This window comes from Sander vitreus, chromosome 24, assembly GCF_031162955.1.
Source record: "Sander vitreus isolate 19-12246 chromosome 24, sanVit1, whole genome shotgun sequence".
Taxonomy (NCBI): Eukaryota; Metazoa; Chordata; class Actinopteri; order Perciformes; family Percidae; genus Sander; species Sander vitreus.
The window spans coordinates 980,557-992,500 of NC_135878.1; the positions used below are offsets into that span (position 1 = coordinate 980,557).

An 11,944-nucleotide genomic window follows, 5' to 3' on the forward strand; every position below is an offset into this window, starting at 1 on the left:
TGTGTGTGTGTGTGTGTGTGTGTGTGCGTGCGTGCGTGCAGCTAAAGAATGTGTCTCCAGAGGGGATCAGGCCTGATTTAGCCCTCACATCTGACTCTGAGTGCGTAAATAAGGCCGTGTGTAAAGACAGCAACACACCAGTTGCATGTATGCAACAGATGTCGGCTAATAATACCGACCTGCTGCGCCTTTAAGAGGGTGACTAAGGAAACTTAATATCTCTCCATATCGAGCTCAAGTCTCCATCAATTAACAGAGAGAGCCGAGAACAGGACGATATCTGAATCTGTCCCTCTGCTTTTCTTTCCAAACTCCACCTGCTTTTTGTTGGATTTTTCTTCTGTCACACATAAACCGGATTAAATTACGCATTGCACCTTTAAGAAGCTGTCACCGGGATTAGAGTTACGCGCGGAAGGGTTTTACGCACCGTCGGTTTCCAGAGCAGGGTGTCCTTCTCCCTCTGTGTGTCTTTCTCTTCGCTGGTCCTGACACCGCCGGGGAGCCCTGCACGCCGCGCGACATGGCCGAGATGGGGAAAGGGGTCACCGCCGGAAAGCTGGCCAGCAACGTCCAGAAGAGGCTCACCAGGGCGCAGGAGAAGGTACACTTTCCATTCAGCTCGCATGGCAGCAGGACACCATGTCCCACTGTCTCTGTGAAACCTAATCCTCAACTTTTTACCTTCTAATACTGCTCTTTTACGCAGTAATAAGGGCACACTACCTGTATGAATCGATGGGTTGTTGTATCGGGGTGTCTGGGTAAGTTTAAGGGGGTTTTAAATTAACCTTTACCTGAAAAACCCAAATGTGGGGTCCAGCCTGTGACATTTACCAATACTTAAGGTGTTTTTATTTTGTTCTCTGCAGGTTGAAGAGGTTTTAAGGGTCACAATCTCAATAACATCTATCAACTTGAACCTTAAGAGTCATAGTTTCCTATGGATTGTAATATATTAAACTATTATAATGTGTATTTTTTGCAAAAGGGGAAACCCCCATAACATTTAAATTGACCTCAACCTCAAAACTGGGGTCAACGCTGTAACATTGAACAAAAGCACCCTGAATTTGTACTTTAAAACCCTTAAAACTGTGCAGAAAACCCATTAATAACACCTTATACACATAAACACCTCAGTAATTATTAAGGGATTTGCGGAAATATTTCAAATTAATCTGTAAATAAAAGGGAAACGTTAGTGTCCAGCTGTCACTATTAAACACCAAACCCCTCAAGTTTTACCTTACAAACCCTTAAATTGACCCTTTAACAACAATTAGGCACTTTTAGTGGTTTCTTTAAAGCCATCCATTCACTTCGGGGGTCTTTCTTTTTCAGTCAGTGTGAAATCAGGAATGTCTTTAACACTATTTGATGTATTTTAAAGATGGTTCTACCCCTTAAAGCTGTTTAATCCCTTTATTGATTGCAATGTCCATCCTTTAAATCCAAATCTGCTGTCGACCCACAAAAATGAAGCACATTTTAAGGTACGAGGTGCTTTTCATGGTATTTGGTACATTTTAAGGTTGAAGATCAATACCTTAAATTGATAATTAGGGCATTTGTTAATTCAACTTGATTTGTTTAAGCAAATTAAGGTGGTATGTTGGCAATTAACTTTCAAATTAGAAGGATCTATTGTAACAAACACTTTGATCTAAATTAAGTTGTTTCTTGTGCTTTCAGAGCTAAATTTAGGAATTAATGATGGTGTTTTAAGAGAACCTTGTTTCTTAGTGTGTGCATGTTTGATCAGCACACTGCCAAAGCTTCCTTGAGCAAAAACCCTCAATCCAAGCTGCACCGCTGTGGAAAGTAGTTAGAATTATCATATATTTAGCAGATAAAATGTTATAGTGTTAAAATTAAGTTACGACAATATTACAAAGAAGAAGTGCTTAAATGAATCTGAATTGTCAGTTTCAAGTAAAAGTACTGTGTTCTCGAAAGTAACGGTGAAAAAGTAATAGTAGAATTAGGTTTCAAAGTAAAAGTCAGCCGATTCAGATCAGTTGGAGAAGCAAAACACAAGAATGCTTACCCGTTACCTTTAATGTTAGATGTTTATTTGCAACTAGCAGAGTAAAAGAATACGACACAAAGTGACAAACGGAGGAGCTGTAAAAGTGAGAGAATGAAACCTGATCAACAGTGTGTGTCCAGCTCTCTGTCTGCGAGTTATTATTGTCTGTCCTAATCACTGGGGTTGCTTAAGCCCGCTGAGGTTTTAAACTCTAATCACCTCAACCATGAGCGCTGTCAGTCAGTCACAGAGATTTAAACCACGTATTCTTCTTAATTTGTTTGTCTTTATGAGTCGCTGTCTGTTTCCAGTTTAAATCGGCCAAAAAAAGACTCCTAGCTGTTGGTGGAGGCTTGTAACTCTAGCAGGTCCTTCCTCGACGCTCCTCTGATGAGTATCTGCTCATTCCTCGTGGCAGCTGTACATGTTTCAAAACCTCCTGAAGTTCACACACACACTTCTGACACTCTCCTTCTTCTAAAGTCTGGAATTTAGTTCCTAAAGTTAATATATATATATATATATATATATATATATATATATATATATATATATATATATAAAAAAGTTTAAATCGTTAGGTTTGGTGGAAGGAATTGCTCGGCATTAGTTGGGAAATTTGCTTTCTTTCCAAGAAGTCCAATGTCACTCGTGTGTGTGTGTGTGTGTGTGTGTGTGTGTGTGTGTGTGTTGAGAGAGCTGGAGTCATGCAGGAGGTGATTAGCTTAGCTTAGCATAAAGACCGGAAGCAGCAGGGGGAAACAGCTAGCTGGAGCCAAGGCATTCTCATGAAAGGGTTCATATGATATTGTACGAAAACGTATCCACAGCAACTCGTATGATAGCCTACAAAATTAAATTAGGTTTAGTGGCCTTTACAGTTAAGTTTAGCAGAGAAAAGGTGACTGTGAGCCGGGTACAGAGCACCATGAGGCAGTGTTGTAGTACTCGAGATCGGTCCAGGTCTCAAGACCGGTCTCGTCTTGGAATTAACTGCACGTTTACTCCGTCTGGTCTCGGTCTCAGATAAAGAGGAGTCAGGCCTTTTATTTTAAGACCCCGGCTGTCTTTTGATTATTTTATCAAGGCATTTCTCATGATACACTTCTGCCAATAAAAGATGTGAATGAAGAAGAATCTTATTTTGTTTTCTGTGGGTGTTTTTTTATGGGATGTGGATCTATCAGATCAATTTGAGGAGTGCCTATGGTTAGCATTTTCCACATTTTATCGTGTCATGCAGTGTGGGACTCGCACTGGTCTGGTCTTGACTCGGTCTCAACCCCTAAAAGTCTTGGTGATGTCTCGGTCTCGATACACTCTGGTCTTGGTGATGACTTGGTCTCGGTTTGGTTGGTTCTCGACTTCAACACTGTCGTGAGGTCCTGGTCATTTTGGCAGCTGTTGCAGTTAAGTTTAGCTGAACTAAAGGTGACCGTCGTGCGGCGACGACAGATATAGACAAGACAATTCAGATTAGAAAAAAAACTACATATAACTACATATAGCTACAGATATTTCATGAGAACAGCCTGCCTGATCACTAAATAACACAATCTATTTGGTTTGTTCAATCTGTACACAAATCACAAGTTATATTATGTGCTGGAACTATTTCTTGTAATGTAGAGCAGCAAAAAAAATAAACAGCGAGAAAAAAGCACCAAATCCTCCGAAAAACGCGGCAAGGCATTAAAAAAAAAAACATCTGTGAAAATTCAAAAGCGTCGGAAAAAAGCCTAAAATGTCTTGAAAATACATTTCTTGTGTGTCCATCCGCCCCTCGCTCCTGTGCAGCATGAATGCCAACATACTCATTAACAACCCATTTTAGAATAATTATTTTATATTTATGATAATTATTGATGCATTCATGTGTTCATTACTTTAATGTGGCAGCTGGTAATGTGGAGCTCATTTTATATTCATGGGCAGCATGCAAATAAAAGTCTGATCTTAATACATAATAATGTATTTGTTGATTATATTTTGTTTTATTAATCTGGATTAGGGGTTACTGCATTTACAGTTTTAGTTTTTATTTTGGTGTTATGCCAAACATCTGGCAAAACATTCACATACACCTTAGTTACACGATTAGAGGTACTTTTACTTTATTTCAAATACTTCATAATGAACTGTAAGGATTTTTTTTCCTCCAGCTGTGAACAGCCCACTCAGTTCTTGTCCTTATTTATAAAAATATCAGTTTTTATCTTACTCAACAAAGTGCAGTTCCCAGTTTCATCAGGAAGTGGTAAAATACCAGATGTTTCACTTCTTCTTCTTAAATAATATCCAACCTAACTCTCAGTACCATGTTCATTGTAAATTAAACACAGTTTGGGTTAATCCAGATTTTTCCAGACAGGAAGAATCTGAGAATCAGAAATCAGTTCTCTGAAGGAAAATCAGCGATTTTAAATTCATAAATATCAATATATATTAATATTCAATAACAGTAACCAATCAGAAGAGAAGAATCTGTCAAGTTATAAATTATTAAAAAAGCTACAGAAGTTACGAGAGGTCAAAGGTCATGAGAAAGCAGGGCTGTAGGTCTTGGTTTTACTCCTGGACATCTTTAAAACGACTTTATATTCTGGGATTATACACTTATTGCACATATTAGTTTTTTTTAACACAGGGAAACACACACTGAAAGAATTTAGTATTCTTTTTACTCTATACTCTAAAAAATGTAAACGAGTTTGGTTGACGGATGGTCAAACAGGTCGAATAACTGAAATGCTTTTTCATGCTGAAGGATTATTTCCAAGAAACTATGAGCACATCTGTGGTAAACACAAGATGTGTGTGATGATTAAAGTGGTGCTTTTGCATTATTCTTTGTGGAGAAAGTTTGACATTGACAGTACCGATCTGTCGGTTAACTAAATCAACTAGACTCATCGATTAGACTACAAAATCCTACGAATGTTAGTCAACTAAGAATTTCTTTAGTCGAGGACAGCCTTAGTCTGTCGGTGTGTCGGGTTCTGCTGCAGGAATTTGGACTTAGTAGCTGTGAAATCTTGGCTATGGCCCACATTAAAATGCATCTCAAAGCCTTGAAATCCAGGAATCATAAACAGAATTCAAAGTTCTTTCTCTTTCGTGGATATTTATGTCGGGAAATTCAGGATGTAAAAAAAGTATAAATGTAACTATGTGGTCTTGAAATCCAACACAAAAGCAGCGTTTGGAAGCCATTGAGGCGACACTGAGCCGCCTAGTCGCAGTGCTGGAGTAAAGAGGAAGGTCAGGGTATCATCTTCCCTGTGAAGGCCAGCGGAGGTGGAGGAGGGGAGTGTCAGCTTCAGCTGTCTTTCTGCTGGCACGCTGCCCTCCCTCCCTCCACCCTCCACCTCATCCAACGCTACACCCACTTTCTCTACGGTTTAACTCTCCAGCATCTCTCCTGTCCAGTGAGGGAGCAGGAAGAGGTAAAAATGAAAGAATCATTGGATTCAGACAGCTGACGGTGCCACCGTGTTTGTCATAGTGATGTAACGTCACCTGCTCATGAACCAGTCAGCTGTGCAGCACAGCATGCTGGGAAAATTACCTTCTGTGGAATCCGGATGATTGCTGTGACGGAGAAGGGAGGTGGTGCCCTTTAGAGAGCAGCCGGAGAGCCGGTGTGCTGCTGGGAGTCACAGAGGCAAAACCTCCTGCTCAACAGGGGCGCAACGTTTTCCACTCTTAGACAGAAATAAAAATCACAGACAGTACAGGTCTTTAACAGCAACATAAATATCACAAACAGACAAGTTGTGCTCATTTTCCTGTTTGAAAAAACCTCATATCTAAATGGTCGCAGTTTGGTTAGGTTTAGGCACAAAACCTACTTTTCAAATGAGACATGAACCCCGGTCTCCTGGGTGAAAGTCCTGAGGTTGTTTGACCCATCCACCCCCCCCAACCTGCATCCTTACCAGGACATTTGGCGCTCTTATACTTCCTCACCTTACTTCCTGCTGTCACAACTAAAACAGCCACTATAAACGTAAATATAGGTCGTAATTGATGCTTGAACAAACAACTTATCTAGGCGTTTTTCAGGGGAGGACTGTCTCGTTGAAAAGTATTTATACCGGCAAAGTGCAAGACCCCCAGGTGCCCCTAAAGGCCCCCAGGTTCACTGCTTGTGCTAAATTTAAAAACACAAAATAAAATGCAGTTTTTTTGCAAGTACATTAGAAACTGAAGCAGCCATTTGGATGTTTGTTGAATCACTCAGAAATACATTTATGACTTTCTACGATTAGTATTTCAAATCGAAATTTATCAAACTTCAAAGTTGCTCTGCACACCTGTCCTGCCCCCCTCCCTCTCAGGACTCCTAGCATGCTTCACTGCTGTGGGCGGGTTTGCATGTGTGTGTGTGTGTGTGTGTGTGTGTGTGTGTGTGTGTATCTATCTATAGCCCTCTTACGCCTCCTCCTCACCTCCTAATACCACACTCTCTCTGTGTCTGAGTTTCGGGTGTATTTTTGGGGGTTGAAATTGAACACCGACGGACAAAACACACACACACACACACACACACACACACACACCTACAGTATGTCCTGTTACACCCGAGTTTACTGCCTAAGTGACACATGAATATATTATTTCCAGACTTTACATGGATCTCCTGCATGCATCACTAGGGTTGGGTACCGAAACCCGGCTCCACTATGGAACCGGTTTCTACGCAACCGGTAGGAATCGGACCGGATTAGAACGCAAATTTTGTTTCCTCATTTCGGTTCTACTTAATGTGTCGACTGAAATATTTTTCCACTGTCGCTCCGAAACAGACGTAAAAACATCACACTTTCTTTGTAGTCTATCGGTAGCTATCTACCGTAAATGTAGGCTACTTTTAAAATGCCATATTTTCCCTCTGGGCTCATCAAAACGGACGTAAAAGCATATTACGGCTCCCACATCTATAAAAGAGCCTTTCTTTGATGTCATTTTTCAGTTTTTCAAGAATCGTTTAGGAATCAGAATGGTTTTAAAAGTACCGGTTCGGCATCGGAATTGTAAAAATCCAAACGATACCCAACCCTATGCATCACAAAGCATTTGACTGGCGCACTATGAGCCCACAGACACTGAGGCCTGTAAAGGAAACACCAGCGCTGCTGGCTTACCGCTATGCTTCATCTGCGGCCAGAAATTAGCAAACAACAAAAAAAGTCATTTTGAAAGACATCTCCAGAACAAGCACACTGCTTTTGCCAAAAGGTATCTGGGAAATGTCCAAACTCCACTACTACTGCTAGTTTTGTGGCAGCTCAGGAGATAGTAAGGCGTGGAAAGGTGTTCACGGATGGTAAATACATAGAAGAATCATTAAATTGTAACTGTTCAGAAAATTAAAGATATGCTCCTCAACATCAAACATCACCATCATAATGATTGCTCATTTTGGAGCTATTAGTACTGTTGACTTAAATAAGCTGTGTTACTTTCATTATGAATTCTCTCTTGATAGTAAAGGTTGCTGACCCCTGCCCTAACCCCCTTACTCACTACTTTGAGTACATTTAGCTGGTGATACTTGTGGCTGTGATGATATGAAGTGTGAGTGTGTGGACGCTCGGTGAGCAGGTGTGTGTGTGTGTGTGTGTGTGTGTGTGCATGGGGAAGTCCCCGTCGTGGTGTTGATGGTGGTTTGTGTATCCGTCACAGGATTAGAGCGACAGGTGCTTCTGGACGCTCAGATTAGCCGCTGACCTCGTTTCCAACCAACAGCAAAACAAATGTCTTCGGATTTCTTCTCTTTCTCTCATCCCTCCTTCTCCTTCACCTTCACTACACCACGTGTGTCTGTGAACAGAAACACAGACACAAAATAGACGCATGTATCATGATGTATGTACAGTTTATCAGTAGCTTCCTGTCACTGCAGTCGTGAATTATTAATAACTAATAATAATTAAGTTTAAAACAGGACAAAGATGGAAGCTGTAGCTCTCTCTTTGTTGACTGGATTTAAATGCTGTCAGATATCTCGAAGGAACACGTGCAGCTCTACAAGTTGGCGCTGAATATTTCTCTCCTACATGTCATCAGGTCACTGAGGGCTTGACCTTTGACCTCCATATCCTGGCTGCCAGTTTTAAAGACAAAGACAGTTTAATTATAGTAATGCAGTTTGCTTTGATGAACTATTCGTACACAGCTATGAAAAGTAAAGCACTGTAATTGGTATGTATTCCACGTATTTATTACTGTCAGCAGCACATTGAGCACATTGAAAAGGGTTTCTGGGGATTTTGAACACATGTATGTCTTCTCCTCTGCAGGTCCTGCAGAAGCTCGGCAAAGCAGACGAGACTCGAGATGCCGCCTTTGAGGAGATGGTGGCCAACTTCAACAAGCAGATGGTCAGGAGCCATTTTCCTCCTTTTTAAAATCAGGATTTGAGTCTTGCGAGTGACAAGTGCAAGACAGTAGAGAGCCAAGAGGTCAAAAATAAGAGACATTTCTAACTCTTTAGAGATACTGTATTTGAATTCTCTAAAAAGTTAATTTTTCTGAAATTCTCTAATAACAGTTTTCAGTACTTTCTTCTCCATTATGTTTTCTAAGCGGCTGTGTTTGCTCCTTCAGACAGAAGGAACCAAACTGCAGAAAGACATGAAAGCCTACCTTGTAGCAGTGAAAAGTGAGTGTGAACATATGGCTGTAATTCATGGCATCAAACATTATATATAAGCAAAGTGTGGCTGATCCTCTTGTCTGTGTTTCAGCGATGCACGATGCGTCTCGACGGCTTCAGGACTGTCTGGCCGAGATGTATGAACCCGACTGGTTTGGCAAAGAGGAGATGGACACGTTGATAGAGGTGAGACCAGGAAACACTTTACTGATGCACAAAATAAACAGTAAAAGAATTAGTGAGCATTTACTTTCTCTTTTTTTTTTTTTTTCTTCTTACCATGACCGTCTCTGACGTACTCTTTATCTCGTCTTGAGAAGAAATATAAATCCGGATTTGTGCATCTTAAAAAATGTGAAAAAAAGTCGCAGATTTCACTGTAGGCTGAATAATTTTTAAACGTGGAAATGTTTCCTTGGGCACAAGAGTCTCAAAGTCCATTTTAGTCCCTTTTTGTGATTGTTTTGCATCTATATTTAGTAGTTTTACTTTTCTTTGTGATCGTTTTAATTCCATTTTTAGGCATTTACCTTTTTTGTCATTTTACACTTTGTGGTCATTTTTTGGTTGTTCTGCATCTACAATATATTTGTTTTGCATCATGTTGTCTATTGTCTGTGTCTATTTTCAGTTGTTTTGCATGTTTTTGTGGTCATTTTGCACCTTCTTGTGGTCATTTTGTATCTGTTTTTAGTCATTTTGCACCTTCTTGTGGTCATTTCGTTTTGCGTCTTTTGTGAGTGAGGGCCCCTGGCCCCTGGCCCCGTTCAGTAATCCTTCCATGCGTGTGTTTGACGCCTTTTTTTTTTTTTAAATGAATATTTAAAACCTTAGGTTTCTTCCACAAATGTATCGGCTGAAATCACCTGAGATAAATCAATTGAAGTCCCTGCTTGGCTTCAGGGAGACTCATTGACTCATTCTTTATGTCTCCGGTGTCTCTTCCTTCTTTCTCTACCTGCTAACACACTTTCTTTTTCTTAACTGCATGCGTGTCTCCTTCCACCCTGAAGGAGATGATAGAGAAGGAGATGGACAATAACTTGGAGGTAAAAGACAGATAGCATCCAGTGTTTCCCAAAGCCGAGTTATTCTGGTTTCCAGTTTAACTTCTTGTGGGGAACACTGGTTTAGCTCTGCAGTAGAGGAAGTAGTGGCTGGTTTTAGACCAGACAGCTAGAATACACCCGTAGAAACGTGAAATCTGATCTTTACCAGCTGCAACATCAAAGTGATGCATCAATCAATGTCTAATCTATTTTTTATCTCTAAACGCATTTCAGGACACAGACACTCTGTGGTTGGACTACCACCAGAACATCATGGACAAATCTATGACCACTCTGGACTCGTACCTGACTCAGTTTCCTGATATTAAGGTGGGGGGTTTTGTCACAATAAAACAAGATATTTCTATGTTCTAATCACATGATTGGGTTTAAAGCGTTAAAGATTTCCTGATTATTAATAAAAAAGCAACAATAATCTGACCTGCGCTCTGCTGCAGGCTCGTATAGCCAAGCGAGACAGGAAGATGGTGGACTTCGACAGCGCCCGGCATCACTTCAGCTCCTTACAGAAAGGAAAGAAGAAGGACGAGGCCAAGATCGCCAAGGTAACCTGTGTGTGTGTGTGTGTGTGTGTGTGTGTGTGTGTGTGTGTGTATGTGTGTGTGTGTGTGTGTGTTCTGCTGCTTATACTAAAGTTTAAAGGCATAGCTTTTGACTTAAGGTGGTATGAGTTACTCATTGCACGGATAATTCATACTACCTTAAAGCCCAGTTCAGACCAAAGATTGGCGACGAGATGAGTTGAAACTTGAAGCTACTGTAACGCGTCGGTCTGCAATGCTCAGAAATCTGCCAGTGTACACCAATGAGACGACGCAAGACGAGACAATGTATCATCTCCATAGCAACGACTATGTACTTACGTTCTAACTTCTGACTTTCAGGCTTTTTTTGTAGCTGGATATCATTTGTAGCATCTTAAAATATGAATGAGGATAGTGATGGTGAAATACTTTGTTTTATTCCTCTGATTCTCTGCTTTGTTTTAACACCGCTCCCTCTCTTCAGTCACTCTCTAGCTCGCTCCACCACATACGGTGCTCGCAGGCGCTCGTTGAGCCTCCGTCTAAAACTCTGCCATTTCCACCAGCTGACAGTTTGTAACATAGAAATGAAATGGATTATAGATCATTTTATTTCTATATTTTGTAGCTGACTTGAGCAGCTGACTTCTCTATTGGCTGTAGAAACAGGTGACGTCCCATTCGTTCTAAAACCAGCCTCTGGAGACTCGACAGCTGAGTCACAGCGACACCATCAGCTGGTTTGAGTAAAACTGAGACGGGCCAGTTCAGACTGCTGAAACTTTTTATGCAACGTTCGAAAACGGTTTCGTCTCGCCTAGAGTTTGGCCGATATTTTTTACCAAATACATCAATGTCGATATTGTGGCGATATTCTAGGGTTGACAATTGGTGCTTTAACAAAATATGCACACAGAGATTTTTGATAAATAATCATCATTATCGTTATGTTGATATAATAACTATGTGTATAAAGGCAAATAATAGAGCAGCTAGAACAGTCTGGTGTGTTCAGAAAATGATATCGCTCTACTGTAATGCAGCCTTTAAAACTAGGAAAAGACAACACTTGTGTCATGTGGGGGAGATATTTATTTTCATACAATCAAGTATCAAAAACTGAGGAGGACACGCTGTTGGATGCTGTCCTCCTCTCCTGCTTCAATGCCTAATGAATGTCTCTCTCTCTCTCCCTGACTTCCACTGGTTGAAGCCTGAAAATATTGTAAGCAAATTAATAACATAACTAATTCCACTGGTCGGATTGTTCAGCTCTGTTTCAGATCGATACCGCTGGTTCAGGCTGGTCCTCATCCTCAACACGTGCCTTTTTCAGTGTAAGAGTAAAAAAATGACATAACATTATTTATACTAAGTTTATTTGATTCACAGCTGCTACATATAGTGTTTTGACCTCGACAACCCAACTGCATTTTACCGCAAACCTGCGACTAGTTCACGTTCTAAAGCGGGCGCAATCGCTTGTTTGCCAAGAGTCAGGTCGGGACTTCAACATTAACACACTGACAACATTGTATTCAGAATATAAAATATTTTTATAGCACTTTTTAATGTGCGATTGTGTAAAGGTGTTGACGAGATACCAACCTTTCGTGAACTTGTGAATTTCGCCAGCCATCTTCTCCCGTTTCTCTGG

General features: G+C 40.7%; 1 protein-coding gene across 5 annotated transcripts in view; it reads left to right on the forward strand.

The window, feature by feature from the left end:
- The first annotated feature begins 149 nt into the window (after positions 1–149).
- Positions 150–11,944, forward strand: part of bin1b (bridging integrator 1b) — a 21,700-nt gene continuing 9,905 nt past the window's right edge. For 2 of the 5 annotated variants that reach the window (XM_078243705.1, XM_078243704.1), the window contains exons 1-6: positions 150–604; positions 8,338–8,418; positions 8,645–8,699; positions 8,785–8,879; positions 9,977–10,072; positions 10,201–10,308. In XM_078243705.1, coding sequence (XP_078099831.1) covers positions 524–604; positions 8,338–8,418; positions 8,645–8,699; positions 8,785–8,879; positions 9,977–10,072; positions 10,201–10,308 — 516 coding nt within the window. In that variant the 5' untranslated portion in view covers positions 150–523. The remainder of the gene's footprint in view (positions 605–8,337; positions 8,419–8,644; positions 8,700–8,784; positions 8,880–9,976; positions 10,073–10,200; positions 10,309–11,944) is intronic. The other 3 variants (XM_078243707.1, XM_078243706.1, XM_078243708.1) reach the window with 2 other exon arrangements.